Below are 18,284 nucleotides of genomic sequence, written 5' to 3'. Positions count from 1 at the left end.
ATTTTTAACACCTAGTACGTGTAAAGTTTTCTATTAAAAGTGTAAACAAATGTTTTATAAAGTTTAATGCGTGCCTACTATAGTAGAGCCATAGAGCTATGAGTAGAGCTTTACTATTTTTGTCATTAAAGATTTGATCTAAAATCAAATTTGACTTCCTTTGTTAAATTATTGGAGACTAAGTTTGTTATGGTTTTGAACTTTTTGGTTTATTCTTTACCAATATTTTGGTACATTCTTTGACAATAAAAAAATCCATTTTTTTTTTGTAAATCAAATCCGATTTCCTTTGAAAATTATTGGAGACTTGAACTCTGTTATGGTTACCCACTTTTTGTTTATTCTTTACTGATATAAAAATAGCGGATGACACTCTCATGACAATCAGATCGTATTATTGTCCAGTACTGTGTATGATACATGATATCAGGGCCCACTTTCATAGATCTCCTTTAAAAGCACGAACAAAATATTATGCTTACCAGAATAAGTTTACCAGTCAAAATACTATGTCGAATCTTTCCCCTGACTGGTTTCCTGCTACTGTGCTTAGCACAAAACTGGTTAGCAGAAATATCTGCCTAAGCAGCTCTATGAAATTGAGCACTGGGCTTAATTTCGTAGAGCTGCTAAAGGCAGTGGATACTATTGGTAATTACTCAAAATAATTATTAGCATAAAACCTTTCTTGGTGACGAGTAATGGGGAGAGGTTGATGGTATAAAACATTGTGAGAAACGGCTCCCTCTGAAGTGCCATAGTTTTCAAGAAAGAAGTAATTTTCCACGAATTTGATTTCGAGACCTCAGATTTAGAACTTGAAATCAACCATCTAAACGCACACAACTTCGTTTGACATGGGTGTTTTTTTCTTTCATTATTATCTCGCAAGTTCGAAGACCGATTGAGCTCAAATTTCTACAGGCTTGTTATTTTATGCATATGTTGAGATACACCAACTGTGAAGGCTAGTCTTTGACAATTACCAATAGTGTCCACTGCATTTAAAACAGAAAGTTCTGCCAAGCAAATTTCTAAGCTAAGCAAGAAATGACCAAGGTGGCAGTTGCAGCAATCAGAACTGTATGGTTTGCAGGCTGGTAACCTAATTTTGCTAAGCAAATGTTTTTTTGTGCTAAACAAGTTTTTGTGCTTACAGCCTTTATGAAATTGGACTGAGTTGTAAAACAATATATTCAAACTAAGGAAGGTGCTTTAAAAAAAATTCTTGTTAACTTATGGAAAGGATGTTTTGTTGGCTCTAATGCCATTGGCTTTCAAAGACCTCGGTGCAAGGGTAAAACAAAACCAAAATTATTTTCTATATTCTAAGTGCAATAATTATATATACATTTATTAAAAAAGGCACCTCTTTGCCTGACCAATTATTGGTATGGCTTCAATTAACTCTACACACTACAAAACCCAGCATAAACTAACAGCGGTGGTAATATTGAACAGTCACTAATAAAAAGGAATTCATTCCTATTTATTTGCAAATTAAAAGAGAATTTCAGAATGGAAATTATCGCAGCTCAACAAACTGAAAAAAGATACATTGAAAACTGAAAGATTATAATTAAAAAATTATTACAAATCTTAAATTATTACAAATTAAACTATTTTTGTGATGTCACTCTATTGATGAAAGTGTAGATAATTTGTTACGAATCTACACTCAACTGTAGATTTGTAACAAATAACTTGAACTGACGGTTTGTTACAAACCAAAATAAATAGTTCAACTTGACTGAAAGATAACATGGTGTGCAGCAAAACACAGCTGAAAATATGTTAAACATTTACCAGTTAAAATAAATCACATTAGTAATACATTTATTTATTGTTAACTGGGCAGACTGACATTATACTCGATAATGTTGCAAGCACTATAAAGTATGCCTTTATATTTAGCAAAATAGTTATATAAAAAGTAACCAATTCCTTCGTTTGAATTTGTTTTTAACAAATTAGATAGTGTTATTCTTATTGAGAAACCCAATTGAAAGTTTCATTGAAACTGTTACATAATTAATTGGGGAGAATAGACTCTAAAGTGTAGATTCGTGACTACAATGTACTCGCCTTCAGCAACTAGCAGCTTAAATGGCACTGGACACTATTGGTAATTTCTCAAAATAATTGTTAGCATAAAAACTTACTTGGTAACAGGCAATGAAGAGCTGTGGTAGTATAAAACATTTTGAGAAACTGCTCCCTCTGAAGTAACATAGTTTTTGAGAAAGAAGTAATTTTCATCTAAAATATTTGAGTTTGATTACGAGACCTCAGAATTAGAGGTCCCGAAATCAAGCATCTGAAAGCACACAACTTCGTGTGACAAGGGTGTTTTTTCTTCCATTATTATCTCACAACTTTGACGACCAATTGAGTTCAAATTTTCACAGGTTTGTTATTTTGTGCACATGTTGAGATTCACCAAGTGAGAAGACTGGTCTTTGACAATTACAAATAGTGTCTTTAACCTAGTTTAATAATTACCCACCAACCCCAGTATTAAAAAGCTCCTTTTTTACCAAACTAAACAAATAATTAGTATCCAACCTGATGCTTTCAACTGCATAGTTTTAAACCAATCACCATTTGTTCATGTCTCCGTCTTCCAAACCTCATAGAATACCCACCTGAGAAATACGGGTCAAGGAAATTATCAAGAAAATACTTTATATATCTTTTTACCTTTAAATAAGGGAATCAGTGTGTGGTGAAGAGGTTTTAAACTAGTGGTTTAATCCCAACGAGGCCTACATGTAGTTCTTGATAATTTCGAAGTTTAAACCACTAGTTGAAAACCGATTCAACACACTTTGATTCCCATTCATAAATACCTTTTCGGTCAAAAACATCAACACTTTTCAATAAAAAATGATTTCTTTCAACATAACACCCCTCCAGCTATGAAATGGTAAGGCCCTCTGCCGCCCTCGGGTAAACAACTCCTTATAAGGGTATGCTGTGCGCGTCGCGCGTATCACGTGATGTGGCACAACTGTTTTAGCCGTTGCTCTCAACAAATAGGAATGAAGAAACTGTCTTATCAGCACTGGTGCAAGCTCGCGTGTCACGCCCATGTTTTAACACTTTTAACTGGTTATAAACAAAGGTTTATACACACCCACGTGACGTGCTCTCCACCAATAGGAATAGCAAAACTGTCTGAGGTATTAATGAATAATAATTTCTTAATTTTTTCCCCCCCTTTTTCCAGTAAAATATATTTGGGGGCTATGAAAAAATGCTTGCAGAAATACAGAAGCACCCACAACATCCATAAGAACTAGAGGGCGCACTAGTAATGCTGCGTGCACAAATGCAACAGGACCGCAGGGAGACACCCACGCCATTTTGCAAGTTTGTTGTATGCGCGTTGAATATGAAGTACAAGTTGGTGTGTGTTATAATACTGCTACGCAATGCTGCTTTGTCAACTTAGAAAATGGCCGCACACCTGGTCGTGTATCTAGGCTTGTGTGCCCTTTAATTCTTTATACAAACTCTATGACCCAAAATCACACCCACAATACATTTTGTACAAACTCTTACAGCCACTCTTACTATAAACCAAATATATTCTTGACAAGGATACATTTCCAGGTAGGACGGCACGCAGATTGTTTCTTTACTAAACTCCACCTTGCAGCTCAGTTTACCCAGCTGTTGTTCATACATTGCTAACGCCTTTGTCATGTTGGCTCCATTTCCCTGTGAAACAAGACAAAACAAATTTAAGAAAGAAAAACAACAAAAGCACTTTTCTCAGGTAAGGGATGTAAAAAAAAATAAGAATTTTTAGTGCAAAGAGTGAAAGCCTGCTAACATACATTTATCTTTTGTTTTTAAAAGTAATACTCTTCAATCAGGGGAATTTTTTATGGTTTATCATCATGTGCTTATTAATTTTATCTTAATATAAAACATTCAAGAGTAATATTTTTGGAGTGGTGGGGGGTTTAAAAAAAAGGATTTTCCAACAGAGAAATCTGGATTTCTGTGTGACATCATTAGTCATTCTGTTCAATACAGATCAGAAGTTTCAATTGTTAAAGTGCACGGCATTCTTCATTTTACAGAGGGCATTTCCATTGGCAGAAATCAAGGGGCACCAAGGCCAGATCGGGCAACTTCGGCCATTGCCTCCTGTGTAATTACTGGCCTGTAATACAATGTAAACACTTCTCTGTCTGTCAGTCGTAAAGGTCAAAGGTCAGATCAGGTTGTTATGGTATTTACGTCATGTACCAATATGACCTAGGTCACCAATAAAGTGACGCGCATGCGTCGTTGTTGTTCTGTAAACCATCGATATTGTTACATGGTGGCAGCGTGAAGCTCCTTTTTAATCTGCAAATTTCTAGTAGTAGAATCCTCTTAAGTGATCGGATAGACACGGGAGTGTGACTAGAAATGGCGACAGGACATGCAGGATCGCCATTAGCGGAGGACAATGTCGGTGAACAGTTAAACGCCGATGAAAATATTGGCCCGGGCAACCAACAACATGGCGCCGTGCCGAAGGGACCTGCACCCGTCGGCGGCATTCGACCTCCGGCCCCGATGCAAGTTTCGAGAGGGGTCATAGAAAACTGGAAGACCTGGAAGCAAATGTGGAGTAACTATGGCATCGTTACACAGCTCCAGAAACAAACGCCAGCATACCGCACAGCCTTGTTCCTGCATGCGATTGGATCACAAGGACTTGAGATTTATAACAGTTTCAACTTCCCCAACGAAGACGATTCCAGAGATTTGGACAAAATCTTAAAGGCATTTGATAAATATGCCATAGGAGAAGTGAATGAGACATATGAGCGGTACTTGTTCAACAAGCGTCAACAAGAATCAGGTGAGAGTTTTGAAACTTATCTGGCAGCCCTTAGATCTCTGGCAAAGACATGTAACTTTTGTGAATGTATGTCAAGTAGCCTGGTACGTGATAAAATTGTACTGGGAATTGGAGACTCTAACACACGAAAACGCCTACTCCAAGAACGAAACCTAACACTTTCCACATGCATAGACATATGTAAGAGCATGGAATCAGCAGAGTCACAATTAAAAGCGTTCACGGCACCCCTAAATACAAATGATGGGGCACAAGCAGTGCACAGAGTCACAGACAAGCGCCAGGGGCCCAAACAAAAATACAAACAACGGTCAAAGCTGGGAGAAGGGCAACATAAGACTGGCAAGAGCACACAAGAAGTGAAAAAGTGCAAATATTGCGGGAAGTCACATGCCAAAGATAGAAATCTGTGTCCAGCGTACGGGCAGACATGCAAGGCATGTGGAAAGAACAACCACTTTGCCACTGTATGCCGAAAAAAGAATATCCATGCACTGGGCACAACCTACGCAGACGGCTCAGCCAGTGATTCGAGCACCGAGTACATATATGATGTGACTCTTGTCAACGCCGTACAGCCAAATAAAGAGGATGTGTACGTTGAAATGCACATCGATGGGAAACCCATCAACTTTCAAGTAGACAGTGGTGCTAGTGTCAACATCATATCCAAGAACTGTCTTAAGGGCACTACGTACACCACCACAAAGAACCCAAAGACACTGCTCATGTGGAACAAATCAACACTACAGGCAGAAGGGGTATGTAGACTGAAATTACTGAACCCAAAGTTGAATAAGAAATACTCTTTGGAGTTTGTTGTTGTAAACAACGACCTTACCCCACTACTTGGCAGTAAAGCAAGCCAGCAGATGGATCTCATCACAGTAAACAGTGAGAACTTCCACAAAGCACACATTAATAAAGTGTCCACGTCATCAGACCATGATAAGCTACCCGAAGAGCGATACGGCACAGTTTTTGATGCTAAACTAGGCAAACTCCCTGGAGAGGTCCACTTGCAAACAAGAGAGGACATTATGCCTGTCGTTCTGCCCCCACGGAGACTACCACATGCCATCAAAGCCAAAGTCAAAGATGAACTTGAAAGCATGGAAAGATCTGGAGTGATCACAGCAGTGCAAAAACCAACACAGTGGGTAAGCCAGTTGGTAGTGGCTGAGAAGAAAAATGGTGCACTCAGAATATGCATCGACCCAAGGCCACTGAATAAAGCACTGAAGCGTGAACACTATCAGCTACCAGTAATTGAAGATATTCTGCCCGACCTTGCTGACGCCAGAGTTTTCAGCAAATTAGACTTGAGCTCAGCATTTTGGCAACTACAACTGGATGAGGCCTCCAGCATTTTGACAACCTTCAATACGCCCTTTGGACGCTATCGCTGGTGTCGTCTGCCTTTCGGCACTTGCGTGTCTTCAGAGATATTCCAGCGCAGGCTTCATCAAGCACTTGAAGGACTAACGGGCATAATCTGTGTTGCTGATGATATCCTAGTCTATGGGACAGGTGGCTCCCAAAAAGAAGCAATCACAGATCACGACGAAAAACTTGAACAGCTACTGAAGCGTTGTGCAGACATGAACATTAAGCTAAACAAGGCCAAATCTGTGTTCCGAGTGAATGAAATACTATTTCTTGGACACATCGTATCAAGCAAAGGCCTCAAAGCTAATCCGCAGAAAATATCTGCAGTGACAAACATGCCAGCTCCCACAAATGTAAAAGAGGTGCAACGCCTGGTTGGATTTGTAAACTACTTGGGAAAATTCCTGCCAGGATTATCGGAAACCTTGGAACCAATTCGACAACTTACCAAACCAGACATAGCGTGGGAGTGGTCAGATGCCCAAGAGAATGCCTTCATCAAAGTAAAGAAGATGGTATGTCATGCACCCATATTGCAATTCTACAATCCGAAGGATGAACTAACTGTGCAGTGTGACGCAAGTGGTGTTGGTCTTGGGGCGGCTCTGCTGCAGAATGGCCATCCCATAGCATACGCAAGCAGAGCGGTGACCGACACTGAAACACGATACGCATCTATTGAAAAGGAGATGCTTGCAGTAGTCTTTGCGATGGAGCGTTTCCACCAATACACCTTCGGAAGATTCACCAGTGTGGTCAGTGATCATAAACCTCTCGAAATGATCATGAAAAAACCCCTAGTGAAGGCCCCAAAGCGCCTCCAAGGAATGCTCCTACGCCTCCAGAAATATGACTTTGCAATTACTTACTGCCCAGGAAAGAGAATGTATCTGGCCGACACACTATCACGAGCGGTTGGTGAACAGCCTCCCACCCATGGCCAGGGAGATTTTGAGGAAGTCAATATGGTGTCGTATTTGCCCATACGTGAAGAAAGACTGACTCAAATACAAAAAGAGACTGCAAAAGATGATAATTTGCAGCTACTTAAGCAAACCATCACTCAAGGATGGCCAGATGAGCGAAGCACACTCCCTGAGCAGCTAAAGCCATACTACAGCTATCGCGACGAGTTGGCAATTCAAGACGGTATGATTTTCAGAGGAGACAGAGTGGTCATACCCGAAACCCTCAGGAAAGAGATGAAAGACAAAACCCACTCATCCCACTTGGGCATTGACAGCTGCCTAAGACGAGCACGCCAGAGCCTATTCTGGCCAGGAATGAATAGCGAGATAAAACACTTCATCAGCACTTGTGATGTATGTCGTTCGATGGAGATACGGCAGCAAAAAGAGAGCTTGATCTCTCATGAGCTTGCAACAAGGCCGTGGGAGCGTGTTGGAACTGATCTGTTCTCACTGAATGACAAGGATTATTTAATCACGGTGGATTACTACAGTAACTTCTGGGAAGTGGACAACCTTCCAGACACGACTAGCGCCACCGTAATTCGGAAACTCAAGGGACATTTTGCTCGTTATGGCACTCCATCCCAACTGGTAAGTGACAACGGGCCACAGTTCACGTCCACACTCTTCAGCCAATTTTCCAAGGAATGGGACTTCGAACATCTCTGCAGTAGCCCAGGAAATAGCAAAGCTAATGGCAAAGCCGAGTCTGCGGTGAAAACAGCAAAGCGACTGCTCACAAAGAGTGCAAAGTCACACACTGACCCCTACCTGGCACTCTTGGATCATCGCAACACGCCCACACAAGGTCTTGCCACAAGTCCTACACAGAGACTCATGAACCGCCGCACACGAACCTTGTTACCAACAACTGCCAATCTACTAAAGCCAAAGGTCATTGACGAGCATGATCGCATGAAGCAACGCGTGCGCAAACAGGCTGATTACTACAACAACTCAGCCAAGACGCTCACACCATTGGACGAAGGAGATACTGTACGCATGCAACCCCTCATCCAAGGACAGAAAGGCTGGGACAAAGCTACAGTGATGCGCAGACTTGATGAGCGTTCGTACATTGTCGAAACGCCTACTGGGAGATATCGTCGTAACCGCATGCATCTGCGTAAAACGGTAGAAAACCCACCAGTCTCACCGGACACTAACAAAAACAACAGCTGCAAAGCGAGTCGTGGAGACATCAGCTCACCAGCAGAGTGTACACAGGAACCAATGAATCCTATGGAAAAACCCGGACCGTTGCAAACAAACAAACAATTGAACATGGACAAAAGCACACCCAAACCGAAGCCTGACACTAATACTGATTTGGGTGCATCTATCAAAACCCGTTCAGGACGCGTAGTTACTAAACCGAAACACCTGAAAGACTATATCCCATAATTGCACATTCAAAGGATGTTTTTACTCCGATCGCGTCAAGTGAACTTTTGGACTGTTGCTGAACAAATTTGTTAAGTGTTACTTAAAGAAGTTATTTTTACAGTTTGTTCCAAGTAAAACGAACTCATTTGAACCAGTTTGCAACAAATTAAGTTAATTTTAACTCAAGCATAGAAGACAGCTTGGTTTTTGTTTTTTTTTAATCAGTTGAGAATTTTCCTCCTTATCCATCCCTTTGTTTTCAGGCTAAGTCAGCAGTTCCTTTTTAATCTGCATACATTTTTTTTTAGTTTCTTGTTAACGTCAAAACTAAAAAAAAAAAAAAAAAAAAAAAAAAAAAAAAAAAAAGAAGGGGGATGTTATGGTATTTACGTCATGTACCAATATGACCTAGGTCACCAATAAAGTGACGCGCATGCGTCGTTGTTGTTCTGTAAACCATCGATATTGTTACACAGGTCAAGCAATACCTCAAATTTTCTTTGTTGATTGATTAATTTTATTTTACTTTCAAGCGTTTCATTGCTAATTTTTTCCTTTCCTAACAATATAAAAAAATCATTTTTCTAGCTATGTTAGTCTAAGTATTTGAAAAAAAATCAATATGGTTTGGACCAACTGCCAACTTGGCCCCAAAAGTTTGAAAATGAGCAAGACTTGCACAGTCTACAGAGGGCTCCTCACCTGAGTGAAATACCGGCCTGACGGTCGCAGAACCTTCATGGACAGATCAAGAATAAGACGTAAGAAGTCCCACTGGTCCCCTAGCAGGAGGAAACAAAAGTTTCACATCAAAATTTGAAGATACAATCGACAGAAATGGCAAAGGCATGCTGAAAATGTGGCCTAGTACATTAGCGTCCTGTCATCAGATCTAGATTTTGTAAAACTATTATATGTTGCACGAAAATGCTCTATGCAAAAATATTGTATCCCAGTGCGTATTGTGTGTACATCCGGGCTATTTTAACCGAGATTTAACGTTTTGACAATTTCAAACTTATAATCGTTGCGGTACCCGCTGCCAAAACATAGGATTCGAACTGCCTCTAGCTACCAGTGAACCTCGGTAGTCTAGTTGGTAAGACACTGCTCTAGAAATGCAAGGGTCTTGGGTTCGAATCCCACCCGAGTAACATGCCTGTGATATATTTTCACAGGACTCGGGAAAGTACTGAGTATACAGTGCTAACACACATCGGTGTATGGGTAAAAACCAAAGTTAAAAATTTCAAACTTGTGTGTTGAGTGCCATTTTAGGAGATTTTTGCAATCCGTAAAACTCGATATCGAGAATTGATATTGTTTTAATGTTTTCTCAGCAAGTAAAGCATTTCATGGAATAATATTTCAAGAGAAGTCTTTCACCATTACCTTCTGTAAACCCTGTAAGTTATTTGTAAATCTGTGAATTTTCAATTTTGTTTCTGTTCTGAATGTGTATAATGGCTTTAACAAAAAGCAAAAGCACAAGGCCTGTATTTGGTTTTCAAGGGTTTAGTCGCTTTAGTTACCTTGAGGCTCTGTTGTTATGGGAACTGCTGTGAGGTCATTGATGACATAATCAAACTGTTTGCCTTCTTGGACATACTTCTTGAGAATCGGAACACAGTCTTCAACAAGAACCTGGAACAAAAGCATTGATACAAAAACCGTTGTGTTTGAAAAGAAATTTTTCAACTTTTCAACCACACTCAACTGAAGAAAAAAATGGATTTGAAGCTTTTGGACAGAATTAGTAAACCAGTATCCATACTTTATGTGATCCAACACATACATCACAAATAAACAAACCTGCAAAAACTGTATACAAGAAATTAGTTTTACAAAGTTATATGTTTTAGTATTTACAAAGAATGCACTTTGGCATTTTGGGCGTGAGGTGTACTAATTGTTTTTCTCTTGTCTCTAAAACTTTAGAATTTCAGGCAAAAATATGTCGAGGGAAGTTCATCATGACCATCTTTATACCATAAAAGTTATGCCTAAATTTGTGAATATATTTATTTAGTAAATTCTTCAAATTGTTGTGCACATCCTTAAAGATGCCATGCTCAATGCATTGTTTTTAAAGCCATTGGACACTTTCGGTAAACAAGGCTCACACTTCGTGTATCACAACTTATATATAAAAAAACAAACCTGTGAAAATTTAGGCTCAATCGGTCATCGGGGTCGGGAGAAAATAACGGGAAAACCATCCCTTGTTTCCCCACGTTTCGTCGTGTCATGACATGTGTTTAAAATAAATCCGTAATTCTCGCTATCGAGAATAGATATTGTTTTAATGTTTTCTCAAAATGTACAGCATTTCATGGAATAATATTTCAAGATAAGTCTTTCACCATTACCTTCTGTAAACCCAGTAAAATTATTTGTAAATCTTAGAATTTTTTTTTTTTCTGTATCGAAAGTGTATAATGGCTTTAAAGGGGGTAAGGGCACCAAGGCGTCTCTACTTGGTAAAGGGCACCTCAGTTAGGAAATTCTAAATTTGTATTGGACAGTTTCAAGAGCACCAAGGCAATGACATGGGGCAATGAAGGCAATAGACCGATCCTATAAGCTCCGCCCCATTGCCTATTGACCAATCACAACCCATTGTGCAACCAAAAGTCCGACAAAATTAACAAAGTCTGATATGCATAGTGCGTATGCTTGGAGCGCGCAGCAGAGTTGTGCAGAATGGCATTGGAGAGGCTCACGTGTTCTTGCTCACATGTGTGCTGTGGTCGGAGCCTAATGGATCGGTCTATTGTCTTCATGTAGTACAGGCCGGATCACTAACTTTGTAATTTGCTCCTTCCAACTGGTCCATCGAATCAAAACAGATTCCTCTGAGATGTTTAATTGCAGCATCAATCACCACCTGGTCAATGTAAGTCCAGAGTTAAGGAACGAATATGACATAATTTGTAACTTCCGCAAACAACCCTCGAATGAAACATTGACAGGAGGTTGAAACCCTCCTACAGTTCATTGTACATGTGAAATTCAGGCCTGATACATTGCTTGGTTAATTAAAAATGAAACTGCGTTATAGACTGTGCAAGTCTCGCAATCATTCATCCTTCCTGGACCAAGTTGGTCCCAACCACGTTGAGGAAACTGCATGCATAGCACAACAAACGTTGTACGTTGTTTTTCATTTTCTGTGGCAATAAAACAGAAATCAACTGATCAGATGAAAAGTTGCATGCTTGTTAAAAAACAGGCCATCCTGTTTATAAACAGGCCGTGACATGATTCCACAAAGCATTAAGATTCATCTTAAGACAAGTTGTCAATATCACCATAGTGATTTGTAAAAGCACAACACTTTCCTAAGCGGATAAGACCAATGATCAGCAGAGTGTGGGTTTAAGTCCAGGTTGTCACACTTGTGTCCTTAAGAAAGACACTAAACCATTATTTCTGTGTCCTTCAGATGGAACGTAAAGCATTTGGTTCTGTGTGTTGTATAAAGCAGGTAAAAGAACCCAGTGCGTTATCTTAAGGAGAAGAGGTTTGCCCCGGTGTTCCTGGGCAGCATATTGCACCACAGCTCATTGTAAACCATTACAAGGTGCTACATGTATACAGGAATAGGTCTCATACTTCTGAACAGTAGCTCCACATACCTTGCAGGACAAAATACCGAGAGCTTTGATATGGCCCTAGGGGTGTGATAAAGCGCTATTATATAATAACGTATCATTATTGTTATTATTATTATTATACATATCTTATCTCTTATGTGAAATTAGTGCCTGGATCTTTAGAAAAAGGATATTTCCACCATAGTAATCATTCCTGCATCTTGCTGACGGAGGTAGTGAAGAATGCCTCCATCTCCTGCCCCTAAGACCAGAACGTCTTTTCCCTTGTAATCTTGCCGCTGATTCCCTGTGATGGCCTCAGTGTAGGCTATATCACTCTCCGCTAAATCTATTTGAGAAAATGAAAAAAAAAAAAAAATAAATAAATATCACACAAATTTCTTACTGAAGGTAATGCCGAGTTTCACAAAGCAGGCCTGACATGACACCAAGGCCTTGCCCTCTGTTGCCCCTGGTCTTGGCCATTTGGCCTTGGTGCCCTTCCAAAAGTTGCCTTGGATCGGTCGAGTTGGTCTTTGAAAAAACGTTTGTAACCATTTGTTATAAAATGCATATGATTAGAAAGTTATTTTAAAAGTAGAATATAACGATCCACACAAGTATCACTCGAAATTGCATGGTTTTCCTTTTACCTTTTACGGCCATTTATGGGAGTCAATTTTTTGACTCCCTTAAAATGGCCGACCGTGTTAGTTCGCAAAGTAAAAGGAAAAACCACGCAATTTCGAGGCAAATTTGTGTGGATCATTGTATTCTACTTTTAAATAATCTTTCTAACCATATGCAATTTATAGCAAACGGTTACAAACGCTTTTTAAAGACCAACTCGACCGATCCAAGGCAACGTGTTCCTTTAAAATATTCCAATGGGAGTGCTCTTTGCAAAATGAAAATGGCTTTGACCTTTCAAAGATTAAATTCCTGGCCTGGGTGCAAAAAAAGTCAGGCAGGGACTGGCAAGGATGAAGTGATGAGCATTGTGTCTGAAATAGCAAAGTCATTTTTGATTTTGACTCATACATGTAAGACATGGTAATTTTCTGGATCAACAAAATCAACCCCCCCCCCTTGTTTACAGCAATGCCTCGGAACTCAACACAAAGCATGTTATGGTCGAGCGATTTGAAGTTTCCATCAACATACATGTCTTTGGTAATTTCTGACTTAAAGACACTGGACACCTTTGGTAATTTCAAAGACCAGTCTTCTCACTTGGTGTATCTCGAAATAACAAACCAGTGAAAATTTGGACTCAATTGGTTGTCGAAGTTGCGAGATAATAATGAAAGAAAAAACACCCTTGTCACTAAAAGTTGTGTGCTTTGAAGATGCTTGATTTCGGGACCTCAAAATCTAATTTTGAGGCCTTGAAATCAAATTTGTGGAAAGTTACTTCTTTCTCAAAAACTATGTCACCTCAGAGGGAGCCGTTTCTCACAATGTTTTATACAATCAACAGCTCCCCATTATCCCAATAATTATTTTGAGTAATTACCAATAGTGTCCACTGCCTTTAAGATAAAGCCAAAACTTACTGGGATCATCGTCCAGTATGAGGACATTGCCAAAGTTCTTCGAGTGGAGTATCTTCACATTCTGGTACTTTGAATCTTCCTCAAACACCAACTTATCAAAGTCGTACTCGATCAAACGTCCATCCACAGTCGGCACGTAAACATCATAAGGGCCACCACGACCGATTTTGGGAAATCTTAAAGTAAATAAAAAGTTACATTTCAGATAGCTAGCCACAGAGAGTGGATAACAACTCAAGTTCTGCTGGCTGAGTCATCAGGGTGTGGGTTCGAATCCCGGTCATGCCACTTGTTAGCCCTATATAGGACTCTTTTTCTGTACACAGATACAGAGTTCTAACTATTAAGGCCCGTTTCTGGGGCGGAAAATTTTCAAAGCCTCATAACTTAAATCTTACCTGCAAGCAACAAGCCACTAATTTCAACAGATTCACATTCTATGGCAGCATTCATTATTCTGCGGTGGGTTTTGGTTGTCATATATTCTTCACAAATCCATAATTTTTGTGAAATAATGCAGCTCCCAACGTGCATACGCGTTTACATTGGCGTGCAAGATGCAAGACGCATGAATTCCTGGTCACCGTATCTGGACTGCACAGCGTTAACACGCAAACGCAGCGCAAGATTTGCGCGCCGTGCGTCTTGCATACACACGCCAGACTGTGAGAGTACGAACACAAATGGGAATTCCTTAACGTTGGGAGCTGCATTGTTTCATGAAAATTACCGATTTGTGAAGAATATATGACGATCAAAACCTACCGCAGAAAAATATATGCTGCCATGGAATGTGAATCTGTTGAAATTAGTGGTTTCTTGCAGGTAAGATTTGAGTTATGAAGCTTTGAAAATTTGCCACCCCAGAAATGGACCCTGATATCCAGGACGTCACTGTAGTATAATACGAAAGTGTAAGGCCACCAGGGCTAGCCACTTGTGTGCTTGAGCAAAACACTTGACTATAGTTGCTTCTCTTCATCCAGGTGTGAATCATGGGTACCTGTGAGGACTGAGATGGGTACCCCTGAGGACTGAGGTGGTTTGTGTGATTGATGCACTACATACTTGGCAACACATGTAGGCTGCACCCTTGTAGCTGAGATGATTTGAAAAGAATGAAACAAAACTTAAAGACCAAGTGTCAGGGGTAAATCAAAGTGAAAACTGACCAGTGATATAAATGCCCATTAATTTAATTCTTACTTTTTTGATTTCTTGCAGTCTAAGAGCGCCTCAATTTTCTGTCGAATGTCAGCAGTGACCTCGTCGGTAAGGAATTCTGATTCTTTATTCTCTTGTAAGTTCACTGTGATAAGACCCTTAGGGTAACACTGCACAACTGCCGACCTGTGGGATAAATATTTTAATAATAATAATATTAATAATGAACATTTGTGAGATAATAACGGAAGAAAAAACACCCTTGTCACACAAAGTTGTGTGCTTTCAGATCAGATGCTTGATTTTGGTACCTCAAAATCTAATTTGGAGGTCTCAAAATCAAATTCAAATATTTTAGTGGAAAATTACTTTTCTCAAAAACTACGTTGCTATAGAGGGAGCCATTTCTCACAATGCTTTATACTTAACACCTCTACCTATTACTCGTTACCGAATTAGTCGCATTCTCTCCTGACCTTCTTGTCAAGTTCACCAGCGGAAGTTTTAGGAGGACAACTACTAAGTACCAAGTTATCAATTATGTTTTTATGCTAACAATTATTTTGAGTAATTACCAAAAGCGCCAGTGCTTTTAATCAATGTGTTATTTCACAACAATACCTTCCATCATGACCTGAGTACAGTATGAGACATCCAGCACTTGCACCAAAGTCAACGGGATTCGGTGAGTTGTCAAAACCTGCTTCACAGAATATATTGTTCAGTCCTTGCTCTGTTGTTTTCCAGTTCACTAAAGTAAACAAATACTTGCTTTAGTTTTTAATTTAAAGTCACCTGGAAATAGAATTTTTTTTCTTTCAAACATAAGAGTATATGCTTGCGAACAATAAAACAATTTTTTTAGTAATTGTTTGTCACGATTTATATGTTTAAAAAATATGTAAAGTTGTTTGGGGGGCTGACTCCGCCTACCCCTTTTGTGACATCAATCGAGGCAGACTTTGCCTGCAATGCGTATAGTAAACACACGTGCAAAGTACATGTACGTCCAAGTCGTGAGTTGGTACATTTCAAAAAGTGTTTTTCTGCATTCAGCAGCAATACACCTGGTCGGCATTGACGGAAAAAAACAATTTTTTTGTTGTTGAAATATACAAACTCACGACTTGGTCCGTTCATGTACTTTGCAATTGTGTTTACTCTACGCATTACATGCAAAGTCTGCCTCGATTGACGTCACGAACAGCGCCCTCTCGGGTCGGGGTCTACTCTTAAATTTGTAAATAACATAAGAACTGATTTTTTAAAACCTTAGTTAACTGTTTATTCACATTCCACTCATCAAAACACATATATTAGTGACAAAAGCTTTATTTTGAAAAAATACCACTTCCAGGTGACTTTAATGCACTGTTTTAACAATGAAAGGCTTGCCCTTGTTTGTCCATTGATAAGAAAAGGATTGTAGCTGCGATAATCGTAGCTATTAAAAATACTCACGTAGAGGAAAGAAAATTTGTTTTGGTCTTAAAATTGTGTGGATTCCAGAAAAAATTTCTGTATCCTGCCACCCCTTTTTCATATTTTGTTATGAAATAAAAAAGTTTCTAATACTCAAATGCGATTTTCCTTTTTAGGTAAATTTTTTTGAAAATGTGGTGGCAGGATACGGAAATCTTTTCATGACAACAATTAAAATGCGCGTAAGCATTGTTCAGTCCCAACTTGACAATCGTCTCAACTGTAGTTGGGACCGGTTGTAATTTGAGTTAGTTTTGCTTGGGTCGGGACATCCAAACTGTAGTTGGGATGGGATCGCCCAATAGAACTCTACATCATACAAACAGACTAGTGCTGTTTAGATATTTTTTATTATTACGTGTAATTGACTTGATAATATTTATTAATATTTATCATTTTTTATTCTCGGAAAGTGTACTGTATTTTATTTATTTCATGTGTTTTGGGAGAAAATTGGTTGATAAAATAAAAATCTGTTACATTTAAAGAAATCAGGAGGATTCAATCATGCACTTGTCAATTCTTAATGCCATAAATAAAACAATACTCTGGTTAAAAGCAAAGAAACATTTGAACATTGTTTTTCAGCTGTAACTTTATTGCCAAACACAGATTTGGTAATTTTCCAAAGTGAAACAAACATTGTCGAATATAAAAACAAATGGGACACTATTGAAGGCATCGAAGATACCCGCCGAAGATTGATGCACACTCATCCCGTTTTATGTTATATGTGTCCGCTTCCCATCGATTAACCATAGGGACCGAGTTGACTTGGGACCGAGTTGACTTGGGACCAAGTTGACTTGGGACCAAGTTGACTTAGGACCAAGTTGACTTGGGACCAAGTTGACTGGGACCGATATGACTTGGGACCGAATTGACCCATAATAAGCCAGAATCTCCATAAGCCCTACTAGTACCAGGAGGGCTAAACACACACACACAAGTCATGGCGGTAGGAAATAAAACCTCGGTCTGCTCCATCATTTTCCACCCTGTAAGTAAGATTACCACTGTCCAAACTTTATACTGGACTCATGGACTCGGAGCTAGATTTATTCTTTACACTCAAGTTGGGACTCAAGTTCAGTTGCGTTTGGAATGTAAAGTTTTGGGCGGAACAGCTTGACTTGACAATTCATGAATTTAAAAGCAACAACAATTTTATTAATTAGAACAAATTAATTAATGATATTGACGACTTGCGTACCTGGATTCAAAAACACTTGTGGAGTCACGCTGAAATTGAGCAGCGTTGTCGATGCCATGATGCTTGTTTAGAACAATCAGAGAATATTTCAGACGTAAAAATATGGATCAATCGTGAAAGAACGAGGCGAGCAAACACTGCACTGTTGACTTATTCACTTCGGCTCTGGTGATTGATTAATCACAACGTACACAGCACGTGTGCGAACACCGCCACTTGAGGGCGCTGCGTAACCTGGGCGCTGCGTAACGTAGGCCGGGGGCGGGGGGGGGGGGGGCAGGGGGGGGGGCGAATCTCGGTTGGGGGGAGACGATTATTGGGGAAGGGGAGAATATCAGGGGTGGGGGTATTTAAATCTTTAGACATACACAATGGTTACAAGTAAGTTCAGGGCAGTCAGTTTCAAGGTTTTATACAACAAAAGTAAAAAAAAGTGTCATCTAGAGATGTGAAACCATGCCCCTGCCAACAATAATGATGTTTGCAAACCAAGAGTGATGTACATGCGTAAATGTAATTAGCATATTTCATATGGAAAGGGTCTATTCCATTTTTACAACCATGTATGGGCTGATTTAAACATGAAGACAGTGCCACCCAGCTACCCCCTACCCCCCCCCCTCCAAAAAAAAAAAACCTGCACAAAAACCTGCACAAACAAAC

General features: G+C 39.6%; 1 protein-coding gene across 1 annotated transcript; it reads right to left on the bottom strand.

Moving 5' to 3' along the window:
* Positions 1-317: 317 nt before the first annotated feature.
* On the bottom strand, positions 318-17,786 carry LOC139947451 (spermine synthase-like). Its single transcript, XM_071945359.1, has 10 exons — positions 17,622-17,786; positions 15,548-15,677; positions 14,969-15,112; positions 13,763-13,938; positions 12,401-12,555; positions 11,417-11,506; positions 10,143-10,254; positions 9,313-9,392; positions 3,608-3,723; positions 318-2,645 (listed from the first exon to the last, which is right to left on the bottom strand). Exons 1-10 carry the CDS (start codon positions 17,677-17,679, stop codon positions 2,609-2,611), a joined length of 1,098 nt encoding a protein of 365 aa, XP_071801460.1. The 5' UTR covers positions 17,680-17,786; the 3' UTR covers positions 318-2,608.
* Positions 17,787-18,284: the final 498 nt, after the last annotated feature.

This window comes from Asterias amurensis, chromosome 14 (genome assembly GCF_032118995.1).
Source record: "Asterias amurensis chromosome 14, ASM3211899v1".
NCBI classification, from domain to species: domain Eukaryota; kingdom Metazoa; phylum Echinodermata; class Asteroidea; order Forcipulatida; family Asteriidae; genus Asterias; species Asterias amurensis.
This window is presented reverse-complemented; position numbering and strand designations above follow the sequence as displayed.